General features: G+C 42.8%; 1 protein-coding gene across 4 annotated transcripts in view; it reads right to left on the reverse strand.

The window, feature by feature from the left end:
- SP100 (SP100 nuclear antigen) overlaps window positions 1-14,184 on the reverse strand; it is a 104,936-nt gene that overhangs the window by 42,567 nt on the left and 48,185 nt on the right. For 3 of the 4 annotated variants that reach the window (XM_040450744.1, XM_040450743.1, XM_040450742.1), the window contains exons 4-11: window positions 11,734-11,817; window positions 9,449-9,511; window positions 8,656-8,805; window positions 8,115-8,198; window positions 5,151-5,297; window positions 4,356-4,436; window positions 2,744-2,827; window positions 1,079-1,171 (exon numbers count right to left, since the gene is read on the reverse strand). In XM_040450744.1, coding sequence (XP_040306678.1) covers window positions 1,079-1,171; window positions 2,744-2,827; window positions 4,356-4,436; window positions 5,151-5,297; window positions 8,115-8,198; window positions 8,656-8,805; window positions 9,449-9,511; window positions 11,734-11,817 — 786 coding nt within the window. The remainder of the gene's footprint in view (window positions 1-1,078; window positions 1,172-2,743; window positions 2,828-4,355; window positions 4,437-5,150; window positions 5,298-8,114; window positions 8,199-8,655; window positions 8,806-9,448; window positions 9,512-11,733; window positions 11,818-14,184) is intronic. The other variant, XM_040450745.1, reaches the window with a different exon arrangement.

A 14,184-nucleotide genomic window follows, 5' to 3' on the forward strand; every position in this document is an offset into this window, starting at 1 on the left:
ATTGTAGACAGGATTTGGATTCGAAAGATACTATGATGATCATTTCTGTTTCTTTCCATCTAAAGGAAAAAGATCACTACTAAATAGAGCCAAGAACCACAATTCTTTGGCCCTAATTGCAAAATCAAAGAAGTTTTGAAAATCCATATTTTTCCTACAGGTTTGCAGCTAAGTACCTTGGCAGTGAATCTGGACTTGAGCTGTCATGAGTCCATGTAAAATCTTTATTTCTCACACTTGGTGTTAATTCACACAATTTGTTGCAGGAACATTAATATAGTATATTTGAGAATGGGATTCTGTCCCAGACCCTCTTGGATTTTTTTTTTTTTGTAATGTATAGGATATAAACCACATTGTCTTTCTGAAAAGAGATTATTATTGTATGACTGGCTTCAAATATTTGAATAAAAGACTGTGGATGTTTGGTAGGAGTCCAGGCTGCTCTGTCTCTTCTGGTAACTTTCCATATGTGATGTGTAAAACATCCTTAAATGTTTATGGGCTAGAGTTTTCTCATCTGTGGAATGGGGAGAGAACAACAGTTATCTGGCCTATTTCTAAGTTGTTATAAACATAAAAGGATATTTTATCAGTGAAGATATTTTCAAATATCATTATATAGGCCAATGTCATATTAGGGTCATGTGTCATAAGTTATAAATTGAATTTGATGGTAATAATCAGAAGCTTTTCCTTCTGTTGATAAACAGAGTCTATGATCAGAGTCTTCTGAGTTTTGAGCAAGTTTATGACAAAATCAAGCAATGTCAGATACCCCACTTTCTCTACAGAATAGGAGTGGACAGGGGTAGAAACCACTACATAATTCAATACTTTGGGGTTAATGAATCGGAGAGCATGTCATACAGATTGTACTGCCATTCAACTAGAGTCATCTTGTTAAACCTGAATTTATAATGATTTCTCTATTTGCATTTTTCAAAATGGCCAAATGTGATAAATGCAGAGAATGGGATGATAGACTGTGAAGTGTGCCTGGAGTAAAATGCCCAGGAAACGAGAACTCTGAACTCAGATTCTTCATGTCTGGGAGTCCAGTGATGACGGTCCTTACCCTCCTCATCAGGATCACTTCTCAGTGCTGAGCTCAAGACTCCTGGGGGCTCTTCTTCTTCAGTAGACTCTGAAGAGTCATCAAATTTTTTCACTGCAGAAGGAGCAAATATCCCTTGAAAGTCTCAGTGTATGACAAAGGAACCGAGAAGGAAACACTTGAGAAGTTCTCAAAACCCAGGGCAAGAATATTCCCAAGGATATTTGGAAGAAGGCAGATCTTCCCCTTGGCAGCTTCCCTGAATCCCACTTGAAACATGGGGGATGTTTCATCTAAACTTCTAAAACTTCTCAGAATGTTTATTTGAAAAAAAAAAAATAATAATTCTACTGTGTTTGAGTCCTTGACTTCTTTGGGTTTATTTGTTATGACTGTTAGCCTAACTAACTAATACAAAAGTTAAAACAAAACAATTTTAAATTAAAGTAAATTTATATTTTACTTTGAAGGATATAGCAAAGAATTAGAATGAATCTCTTGTGGAAAACACTATTCATTTGTAACCATGAAGAGTTCTTATTTGCCCTTATCTACTTTCCAAACTCTTTTTTTTTGGGGGGGGGGATGGGTGATTTTCTGATATCCGTGGGCTCCACAAGGTAAAGGGGAGGAAATAATTATTCATACCTAAGAGTCTACAGATTCTATGACAACTCAATGGGCTTACAAGCATAATATTTTTTTTTTATTCCTGAGGGAGAGAGAGAGAGAGCGAGTGAGTGAGCTGGGGAGGGGCAGATTGAGAGAAGGACACAGAATCAGAAGCAGGCTCCAGGCTCTGAGCTGTCAGCACAGAGCCCGACGTGGGGCTTGAACCCACAAGCCATGAGATCATGACTTGAGCCGAAGTCAGATGTTTTACCAACTGAGCCACCCAGGTGCCCCAATCATAATAATGTTTTGATGATCATTTACTTCACTTTTCTTCAACTGAATCCAGTTCTGGTGGTATGGGTTCATAATGCTGAGTTCCTGCTTAAATTTCGTTTTCACTCTCCCTGTGAATTTGTAATTGACTTTTAAACATTACTAGCTCCAGTTTCCTGATCTATAAAGCTGGGATTACCTGGTTACCCTATCTCCCTGTTAATGTTTTTATGAAAACAAAATGCAGCTTAGTTTACAAAAACCCTTTAAAAAATCACAATGTAAGCCAATGGATTAAGTAATTTGGGTTTGAGAATAGCTGATCAGAGGCCATTTCCTCACCAATAATTAAATGTCAGCACAAATTATTCTTCGAAGATTTTCTGCATTTGGGACTAATGACAATATTGTGAACAAATAGAGGAACACCATGCTTACCATGTCGGCTAGAATCTAAAGCGTATAGGTAGAGAATAAGTACACTATTTCAACCTTTAGCACTAATACATATAATAGTGTATAGTAAAAAAAGTTTGTCATTTTACCAATTTGTTTTTGCTACATTTTTTATATACCAATCAAATGGATCGGTACAGTTAAACAACAATCAATAATGCCTTCTTGTCCCCTTCTACGTCCCAATAGGCTCAGAGAAATTAAATGCAGAAAATAATCTCCTAGAAGTAATAGCATTAAGGCATATGGGGCATGCTCAAAACAAGATTCATCAGGAAAACAGAGCTTTGGATTTAGACTCTGAGTATTTGTTACCCAGGGTTTCAATCCTAATATTCTTACCTACTGTAATATGGAGTGGTGAGCAGGCAGCTTCTTGGGACTCTTTTCTCTTCCTTGATTCTAATGAGTCAAGGTTATTGGTCACTGCACAAAAGAATAGGAATCTTTAGGGGTCCCAGTGTATGACTAAGAAACTGAAATATTAGCAGGAAATCTCCTCATAAGAAAACCTAGAAAAATCTTGAAAACCAATGCATGTCATGGCCTGCAACAGTGCTGCCTTGCTTGGTCTGTCCTTCTAAGCCACCTGCCTTGTATGATAGTCACCTCCCTCCCCTGTCCCCAGAGGCAAGGGGCAACTTTGCAGTGTTTGAACCTTACCTTCCTACATTTCTTCCTCTTCTACTTCTTAGCCCCTCTACTGTCACTTCACACTTCCTATCTCTGCTGTTTCTCACACAGGGAACCCTTGGAAATCTTGTGTTGACAATAGCAAGCTTCCTCTACTCCTTGCCAACCTGGTGCCATGATGAAAGTTGGCAAGGCTGAGAAATAAGCTCTGTGTCCATATCATAGACATATTTTGGGGTTGCCTTTTAGAACAGTTTGCTAACCCTAAGACCAAAGCTAAAATGTGCACTCTTTAAAATTTGAAGCAAATTCACATTTTACTTTGACGGACATAGTGAGCAATGAGAATGAACATATCATTTAGTTATTGTTCGTTTGTAACATCAAGACCAGGTAACATTTTTATTTGTTCTTACATATTTTCCAAGTATGTTTCCCCCAAATAGGCATGTTTCTAATATCCTATGGGTCTAGAAAGTACAAAGAGAAAACGAATCACCAATTTGTGCACTAAAGAGCTCCAAATCTTAGGACAGCTCCTGCTACCCATGGAATTGAGGAAACACATTTTGATAATTGTTTTTAGCTCTGTGTTACAAAACAAAGATGCAGAATCCGGGATGCTAGTCTTGTCAGTCCCATTAATTTGCCATGACACTTTGTAGAAGACCTTGATATGATTGCGTTTTCTCTAGAAAACAAGGGTAACAGTGTTTAGTCTCCTTACCCCTTAAGATTGTTGTGAATTAAAAAGTAAGGTATTATTTGCAAAAGTCCTTTGAAAAATCACCATATATGCCATGAACTGCTGAAGAACTCTCAAAAATGATACTTGGGTTTCAGAGTACTTAATCTAAATCTTTTTTCTGCTAACACTAGATAGCTGGCTGAGTTGTCTTTTGACACAATTTGTGATCAGAAGACAATATGACCTTCTAATAAAGGAATATTTAGCCTTCTGTTCCCTATAGAAATCACTGTATAATTCCAACACTTTATAAGCATAGAAACTAGCTAATTTGAAAAACAAACTCATCATTTTGGAAACCTCTTTCTACTATATAATCCATACATGGATGCATGTATTGATAAATAGGACCTATCAGGCAATAGGCCTCATCCTCTATAAATATATATATATATTTCTTATATGATTTGTTATCTCCCTTCGTTTCCCAAAAAGGTCAAGTGAAATAAATGCAGGGAATGGGATTCCAGGATAAACTGAATCTATCATACAGAATAGGCACAGGGTAAGATGCATCGAACTGTAGCTCTTAATTCAGATTCTTGCAGCCAAGGCCTGCTTTCCCACTCTTACCAGGTCCATTTTCCAGTGCTGACGTGGAGGCTTCTGGGGGCTCGTCTCCATCACTGGATTCTGCAGAGTCACTGCTGATCACTGCACAGAGGAGCAAAACCCTTTAGTTTCAGGTGGGGCCAATGAGCCCACAGAGCAGGCAACACTGTAAAAGAGCACTAGAAAGACCTGGAAGCTAGGTTAACACAAGGCACCCTGGTCTGTGCTTGAATGTGTATGACTTGTGGGCTGCTCCAGGTCCTAAACCAAAGGTGACGGAATCCATGCACGGAGGGCAGCTTTGCTCATCCTGCCAACACTCTTCTTTCCCCACTGTCCCGAGACCTCCTGTGCCTGCCCTTATGCTACCTCTTACTCCTGCTCTCATGCTACCTCTATCTTTTTTTCTCAATTTATTTCTTGACTTTCCTCTTGGCTCTGACCATTTCTCTTACTTAGGCCTCTCTTTCTGGCAATGGTATCTCTTTATACCTCTCTTTGTCTTCCATCTCCTCTCATGAATATCTTGGCTCTCTGACTTTTTTTTCCCCTTTTCTTCCACATCTACCCCCATACTTTCTTCTTTTGATTTAGAAATAGTATCCTGTACATTAATACTTAAACCTAACCTTTCTGTCTTTTGGTATTTTTCCAATTACTGGGACTTTCTCCTGCAGAGCTCACTGCCTAACTGGTTCCTCACCCCTTGCCTCCATCCAAGGCCACCCGGACTGCCTCGATGGACCCTGCTGACATGTCCCAGCCCCTTGCCTGGAACTGGTGACTCACATTACACACTCGTACAGTCATACTTACCTATTATGTCAGAGGCCTGGTTACAGTTAGTCCTCGCTTGGGCTTGCTGATCAACTGTCAAGTTAAAAAATGGCTTTTCCTTCTTTATATCCACCAGATATACAGAACAGGAATTTATTTGGATCCCATGGCCTGGTAGCTCTACTCCTGGATCAAATTGTAATAAATGAAGAATTTTCATTTGTCTCCCCCAAAGGGAGTAAACATGCTTTACTCCTATTGATAAGTCCTTCTCCCTGTAAATCCACTGCAGGGATGAAGCTTCACCCCCCACCCCTCTCCCTTCCTGCTGCTTAACTGTGTCCCTTCCTCTGTGCCTGTCTGGATTCTGGGCTTTGGAGGTTTTTTGTTTTTATTTTCTCTTCCCATCCTTTTATGAGTTACTTTTTGCTCTTTTAAAAATAAGAAGTATATTGGGATACCTGGGTGGCTCAGTCAGTTAAGCATCTGAATCTTGATTTCAGCTCAGGGCATGATCTCACGGTTCATGAGTTCAAGCCCTGAATCAGGCTCTGTGCTGTCAGCTGGGGCTTCTCTCTCTCCCTCTCTCTCTCTCTCTACCCCTCCCTGCTCACACACTCTCTCTATAAAATAAGTAAACATAAACAAATTAAAAATTAAAATTATATTTTCTGTATAATGTACATAGATAAAAATAAGCAAATCATAAATTTTGAATCACCACAAAGTGAGCATATCTGGGTAACTATCACTCGGGTCCAGAAATAAAAGATTACTAATACCATGGAAGCCTTTTAGTGATGCCTCCCACTAATGGTCTCCATCATGTAATTCAAATTAATCACCACTTTGATTAGTAATTCCACTGATAATTAATTTTGTCAGTTCCAAAATATACACAAGTTTGTATAAATAGAATCATGCCTTTTCTCTCTCATTTGCTATTTCTCTGTCTTTCTGTCATGGGGCAGGGTGATCAATTCACGTCCCTTTCTCAGCATTATGTGTGTGGTAGTCATCTGTATTCACTTTGCTTTTTCACTGCTGTATAGTATTCCATTGTAGAAATAACCCATTAAAAATAAAACCATAAAAATGAATTTGTGCCATTTCAAGATTTTAGTTATTATGAATATTACTGACCTTATATGTGTTTCTTTTAGTTTTTTTTTGAACAGTGTGCATTTCTGTTGGTTTCTGCTGAGGAATGCAATTGCTGAGTCACAGGCTATGTGTATTTTCAACTTTGAAAGAGTATACCAAACTATTTTCCAAAAGCATGTGTAAAGGCAGAGATATAATTGAGAAAGCTAGGAAAATTCAAGTAAAGAAATGGAATTTGGTGTGGTGGGAACTTGGTGGAAGGGAGGATGAGGGGGGAATATGCAACTGCATGGGAAGTATCCTTCAATATTCCGTACCAAACAGTGTCGACCTCATGCTGAGGGCCACAAGAAGGCACTGAGTTTAAATAGGAAAGACATATGAACTGGTTTGCATTTCTGATATGCCCATTGAGCTGAAGTGTGCAGAATGGATCTGAGGGGAGCAAGATAGGGAGGAGGCCAGCAGGAGAGTTCCTCTGTTTGAAGTGAGAAGTGATAGGAATCTGGATTAGAGTGAGCATCCTGGAGATGGAGAGAAATGAGCAAGTTGGACATATTTTAAAGTTGGAATTGACAGAAGTGGCAAATAAAGTCACAGTTGTTTTGATCCACTGAATTTGGGGACTGTTTGTTACACAGCAGTAGATAACGGATACTGCCTCCAAATAGAGAGAGCTTTCAGATCTTTGAATACAAAAATTTAGGCACTTGAAGGGATGAATCTAGAAAGCAGGTCTGGACTGGAGATGTGTGTGCAGGAATCCATAGATCACAGATGGTGACTGAATCCATGGAGAAATGAAATGCCTGGGTAGATGCTTATTTTTATCTGAGGGGGTTAGAAGGCCATTTTGGTCATTGCAGACACCTTACCCTTCTCAACGGTCTTAGAAAGGGTCCTTTGTGCTTTCTTTCCAGTGACTGACTCTTCAAATTGGACGTCTTGATTTGTCTTCTGTCTCATCATTTGGTCCACTCTTCACCAGTTTTTCATTTATGGTCCATTAACTCATCCTCTACATAGTTCTCTCTATGCCTCCTCCCATTTTCTCTATTTACTGGTATTCATTTCTTTCTGTATATTTCTCTATCATGCTCTTTTTTTCAACATTTTTTTATCACCATCTCCCAGGGCCCAGCAGTGTCTAGGATGGGGCAGGGGAGGTTGTGAGGGCACAAGAAACCAAGAGTAAGATTTTCTTTACATGTGCCCCAGGGCCTCGCTGCCTCCCCTGAAAACTGGCCCTGCTGTCCTCCACCTGATTTTGCAGTGCATCCATTCTCTGTTACATTTTCTACTTTCTCCTATTCTTCGTTTCTTAATTATTAAAGTGCCTCTTCTATATTGATTTTTTCTTTCTATTCATCTTCCTCATCTCAAGCATTCCAATGATCATCAAAGTTCTCCCCCTGTGCCACTGTCCCCTGCTCCAAGTCCTTCCATCTGTCACTTCTTTCCTACAAGTCCTTCACTGGGGCTTCCGTACTCACAAACTGACCAGCAGCATCACGCATGGCTTCCATGTTTCTGCTACAACTTCTGAAAAGCAAGTTGCAAATTACTCCTTTTCATCAACTCCACAAAGTGGTACTGTTTGGATTCCATGCCAATTTATCTAAAACCTATGTAGTTCATGTACTTTGCCACCAGTGTTCCATGGTTCACTTTTTCATATTTTCTCTCCTCACATCGTCTCTTCAGGGACACTCCCTCCATTAAAGACCTGAGCTCTGTTTCCTGCTTGCTTACTTAAAAGTAGTCAGAGGCTGTGCACAAGGCTGTGGGTCTTGGATAGGGCCAGAGAGGTGGTTGGTAGAAAGAGAAAAGAGGAAAGCTTTTTTTCTCATGGAAAAACAAGGATAGAATTAGAATATTGGTAGGAAAAGTAACAATTACTTTCTTCATCACGGGGCAGTGTGCTGGGTGTCTCTTCTCTTGTATCTCCATTATCCACGTGGATAGGTGCTTGTTCACAGGACTCTGAGGATAAAATAGACCACAGCTGAGGCCTGACAGAGGGACCTTATTCTGCCCATTTCCATTTTGCATCTCACCTGACTTCTCTTTTCTTCTCATGTTTCTACTATAGCTTGTCTGCATATATTGCCACCTTCACCTCATGAAAGTGTCTGTGCTTCAGTGATTCTGTGGCCAATCTCTCCCTGACTTCTTTTGACTTTTCTTTCTGTCTCTCTTCCCCGATTAGGTACTGCACAATTTCATCCTTTGTCTCTTTGTTAGTCCTTCCTAACTTTTCTTCCTCCAGGTCTCTCCCATCAATTTATTAGCCTCCACTACTGCCCCCTCTGTGTCTGCATGAGTTTCCCCTTCTTTGTTAATAGATATTTCCTTGGGTTGTGCAAGACTCCATTCTCTACCACCAGCAAGGACTCCTTGGCCTCTCTATTCTCATGCAAACCCAGGCAATCAGTCTTACCTGCTGGCTCAGACTCTTGGGCACACTCTTTATTTGCTTCTTGGCTTTCTAGTGCATCATTTTTGTCACTCGTTGTATCTTTTCTGTTTGCATTTATCTGTTCTGTTTCACAGAGGTTCTCCGAGAGTCCATTTTCAGATGGGGTTGTACCTAAACCATGTTTTGATTCATAGATGTTTTATTCTCCTCTATATCAATCAGGGCCCAACAGGAAAATACAAATCGCTCTAGCTTTTACAGCAGAGGGAATTTAATCCAGGGGGTTGGTTATGCAGTTGAAGGAACAGCTAAGAAGTCCAAATAAAAGAATGCAGGAACCGGAAGAATATTTAACAGTAAGCTGTGGGAGGGCCAGAGGGTGAGCCCAGAGGCCAGGATCAATGGGTGGATAGAAGCTGGCCCCTGGCTGGCATGCTTGGTGGGAAGTGGTATCATGGGAGAGATGCAGCCATTGCCAGAATTATGGACAGATCTGACTTCTCCCTTGTTCCTACTCTCCAACCTCTTGTTAGCGCCCCATGTCGGGAACTCAACAGGAAGCCAGCAACAAAAGGAGCTGGCAAGTAAGTCCACAGGGGACAGTGTCCAGAGATAGAGGGCAGAGCAGAGCAGCAGAAGGTAAGGAATGAATTCCAGGGCAAACACCCAAGGACTTCCTTGGAGAAATTGCAGAAGGAAAGATGGACATTCTGGGTAATCAGCGATACAAAGAAGCAGCCCCCACCCTTCTAGCACATTCCAGAATGGAACGAGAAGAGCAAGGGATCACAGAATACAGTCAACAGGAACAGACCTTTGTAAGATGAGGACTGTGGGCACGACCAGGTCAGGCTTCGATATGAGTTTTCACCAGTTCCTAAGGGGAAGAAATTGAAAGTTTCTTTCAGAAACTGAAGTATGGTCTGTGCTGTTCTTCCCCAATCCCCTTTTTTATAAAGTAGGAGGTGAAGATCCCCTCCAGGTATCAATACAGAGGCCATGTGGGCTTGGCAAATCCCACACAACTCTTGTAGTCAGACCCCAGATGGCAGAGCGGAGGACGAGGGTCGCCCGCATCCCAGGCTACGAGGGCCTCGTTCAAGCCATCTCACTGCGTGTCCTACACGAGGTACTTAAGTAACTGGAGATGGTTGATCCTGACTCCCGTGGCCACAGTGATGCCACCTCTGCTTCCAGAGCTGCCCTGACCAGCACACTTACCTGGGTTCTTACAAAGTTCTGGGGCTTTGTCCCTACCTCCTCTCCCTCCACACCCTCCCTTTTCACATCTGTTCAGTCTATCTCGTTGGCCTGTTCATGAGGATTCTGGGTCTGATTCTCCCATTTTTGGTATTTTTTTTTCTGTATCTTTCTCTGCATATATTTCCCAATTTTTGTCTCATGTTTCTGTCTTTTTCATTAGATTACTGGAATGGCAGTACAGGGTTATTAATGCAGACACTGTCACAGCCAAAAGGTAGAAACAACTGTCACTGACTGAGGAATGAATAAGCAAAATGTTATATAGCCATACAAGGGAATACTAACCACTAATAAAAAGGAATGAAGGACTGATTCATGCTACAACATGGATGAACCTTGAAAACATCACACTGAGTGAAAGAAGCCAGACACAAAGTCCATGTTTGTATGATTCCATTTACATGAAATGTCTGGAAGAGGTAAATCCAAAGAGACAGAAACTGGATTAGTGGTTGCCAGAGGCTCGGGAAGAGGGGCATAGGGAGTGACACGGGGCTTCCTTCTAAGGTGATCCAAATATGTTGGAACTAGATAAACGTAGTAGCTGCACAACATTCTGAACGCACTAAATATCACTAAACTGTATACTTTAAAATGGTTAATTCTCAGGGTGCCTGGGTGGCTCGGTCGGTGGAGCGTCCGACTTCGGCTCAGGTCATGATCTCAAGGTTCATGAGTTCAAGCCCCGCGTTGGGCTCTGTGCTGACAGCTCGGAGCCTGGAGCCTGCTTCCGATTGTGTGTCTCCCTGTCTCTCTGCCCCTCCCCCGCTCATGCTCTGTCTCTCACTCTCTCTGTCAAAAATAAACTTAAAAAGAAAAAATTTAAATAAAATAAAATGGTTAATTCTATGTTATGTGAATTTTACTTCCATCAACACACACACACACACACACAGACTCTGGGTTCAAAATGCCTGGGTTCATCCTTGCTCATCTGATTCCAGGCTAACTGCCCACAGGGTCTGCAAAATGAGCACACAAGCAAGGCTAACCTCCAGTGGCAGCCTGAGCACTGTCAGGCTACAGACCTACAACCGTCAGAGCAAATGTTTAATCAGTGAGGTGTTAGTAACATGGGTATTTCGGGGCACCTGGGTGGCTCAGTCAGTTGTGTCTGACTCTTGATTTTGGCTCAGATCATGATCATGGTTTGCGAGATTGAGCCCTGTGCTGGGCTTTGTGCTGATAGCAAAGGGACTGCTTGGGATTCTCTCTCTTCTTCTCTCTGCCCACACCCTCCTCTTCCCGTGCACTTTCTCTCTCAAAATGAATAAACAAGCTTTAAAAAAAAAAACATGGTTATTTCTATTCTTTTAACCCTTTCTTCCCTGTTTTCATTTCCCTTCCTTCTCTCCCTCAAAGTGCCCACATCCTCCCCTCCACCTCTGTACCACTTCCTCTGTTCTGTGACTGGCATTCTCTGAATAGCATCTTGAACAACATCCCCCACATTGAAATTGGTCCCATCTGCCATCATTTAATATTGACCATGGGCCCAGTTCTTAGCCCTTCACAGCTTTACACTGATCTTCTCCTATAGGGGCCTTTCTAAGTCACAATTACTTCCTGGTAGTTAATCTGCTTAAATCTGGTTTACTGACACACTGGGTTTTTGTCCCTTCATCTTGGTTATTGGGCCAATAGTCTCTTGTCATAGCTACTCCTCCAGGATTTTGCCTCTGGTTAGATGCTCACACGAGTACCGCTCCTTGCCTTCTCCTTGGTCCTTAACATTTCTTTCCTGATTCCCCAAATCCACTCAGGACTCGGGCCTGAGTTCCCTTTCTTCTTTTCTTCTTTGCAGATGAGAATCGGTATTTATCAGGTTACAATCACCTTGTTCAAGGCTCAGTTGGATATTAGGACTGTTCACCGCCTCTTCTCCATCACTTTCTTGGTAACTAAGTTTTTCTTGGATTGCTGAAGAGAGGGAGACAGAGGAGGTGATTAGGGATCCCCATCAGAGACCAGGAACAATACCTCAATATTGCACAGTTACCAACTCCCATCCCCCAAGCTCACTGTCTCTGATCCTCTTTGCAAAATTCCCCCATCATCCCTGGGATAGAAAAGAGAACTCCCAGCAAGAGAATCCATGTTTCTCACACAGAAAGGAGCTCCTCCAATATAAGGATAAAGGAAAACATCATGATCCTATCATTAGCCTTGTAAAAGAATTTGTGGATGGCCAGGAAATGCATGTATCAAAATAAGTAAAAGGACTGAAATGTGTTTCTGAACTGTTCAAACTGAAAGGAAGAAACAGGGATTTCCTTGGGGATGAGCTAAGCTCCTAGAGAGATCCCTGGGTATGAAAGAGAAAGCCCAGCTACTTTAAAGATGCTGCTAGACAAGAGGAGGGTTGGGGTAGGGAGGGTGAGGGCTTCCCAAAGACACAAAGCGGGGGACACCAGGAGGAACGAGACAGACCTCCCAGGGGCCCAGGTCCCGGGAACAAAGGACACTCCGCAGCTCTGAGCACTGAGCAGACTGCAGCACTGGAGGACGACCCCAGACGCCTTCCCCGTGGGCTCCGGGCTCCGGAGGCTGGGACACCAGCCCAGCGTCCCTGCCTGCAGGTAACCCAGCACACGTGGGAGGAAGGAAATGAACCAGGAAGCCTGGTGGGGAGGGCTGTCTGTGGGGAGTCCAGAGAGGAGGGGGCGCCAGGGAGGAGGGGACCCGCTGCCTCAGGGCTGATGACGGGAGCTCCTCCTGGGGCAGCGCCAGTGGGGAGAGTTCCACTGGACGGTGGGAGCCACGGGTGCTTCGTCATCCCAGGACGTGGCCTCGGATCCTGGGAGAACCAGGTGGAAGATACGAGAGAACAAAGGGAAAGGTGAAGGGGGCCTGTGCGTGGAGGGTCCCATGCGGGCTCAGGGGCCTCTGAGCACCAGATGAAGGTGGGAATTGAGGCGCAGGAGAGGGTGCCGCACTCGGGCCACAGCCCCCCGAATCTTGGCTTTGGGTCGCTGACCGACAGCTCCCGGGGACAACAGGGTCCGGGAGGTGACAACTGCCACCTCCGCAGGGACACGTGGGCAGCAGTGAGTGTAGGTGCGTGTCACCCCAGCTCGGGAGCCCTGGAACCTAACACGTCTGATGTGGACAGTGAACCTGGAAGGGAGGGGGTCCCTGCAGTCCACGGAGAGGATCAGAGCCCCTGAGATGTAGGCAGTTGACATGTAACCACCATTCCCTTTGTTCCCATGGCCCAGGGCATCCTGGTTGCAAATGTAATATTGACTTGAAATTTCTGATTAGGTATTTAATTTCCTTTATTCCATTTCTAACTGTACTGACTTGCTGTAGAAATTTTGTTCTCAGATAAGGTTACTGGTGACACAAATCAACAAAGCACATGCTTTTTAATTTTTTCCTTGCTTATAAAACTGTTGACATCTCTTTATTGCCTATTAATAAACTTCTAATTTCTTAGCTTTTACTTTCTTTGAAGAAAATCTTCTTCAAATTTATCTCTCACAAATCAGGTCCACAGTCTGCTTCTCACTCTCTGAGACAAATCAAATTTGTCTTTGGGTTTTTTGGTTTTTTTTTTTTTTAATTTTTTAACGTTTATTTATTTTTGAGACAGAGAGAGACAGAGCATGAATGGGGGAGGGTCAGAGAGAGGGAGACACAGAATCTGAAACAGGCTCCAGGCTCTGAGCTGTCAGCACAGAGCCCGACGCGGGGCTCGACCTCACGGACCGCGAGATCATGACCTGAGCCGAAGTCGGATGTTTAACCGACTGAGTCACCCAGGCGCCCCATCAAATTTGTCTTTGTTTTGAAGACACGCTGGACCCTTGGACACTCCATGCCTGATCCCATAATGCCAGCCCTCCTCAGGACATGTGAGCCTTCTTCTTATGATGTGTCTATCCTTTATTTGGAGAACTCCACTGACACTAAACTGGGTTGAAATAAAAGGTTTTCTAGGCAAGTAAAAAAATTATACACACACACACACAAGCATTCTCTTAACTCTTGCAGGCCTTAAAATAAATGAAAATAAAATCATTTAAAAAATAAAATAAAAAATCATGCTTTCCCAGGAAAAAAATCGAGAATCAAACCTTTAGTTTTGTAGAACATCTGGCAGAGCATTGTTTTTGTGATTATTTGAATAATGTTTGTTTCACCCCGAAAGACTTAATAAAACCAGTTCTCCAAGACACCTGGGTAGCTCAGTCAGTTGACAGTCCAACTTCGGCTCAGGTCGTGATATCACGGTTTGTGAGTTTAAGCCCTGCATCAGGCTCTGTGCTGACAGCTCAGAGCCTG

This window comes from Herpailurus yagouaroundi, unplaced genomic scaffold (assembly GCF_014898765.1).
Source record: "Herpailurus yagouaroundi ecotype Mexico unplaced genomic scaffold, PumYag 202, whole genome shotgun sequence".
NCBI lineage: Eukaryota > Metazoa > Chordata > Mammalia > Carnivora > Felidae > Herpailurus > Herpailurus yagouaroundi.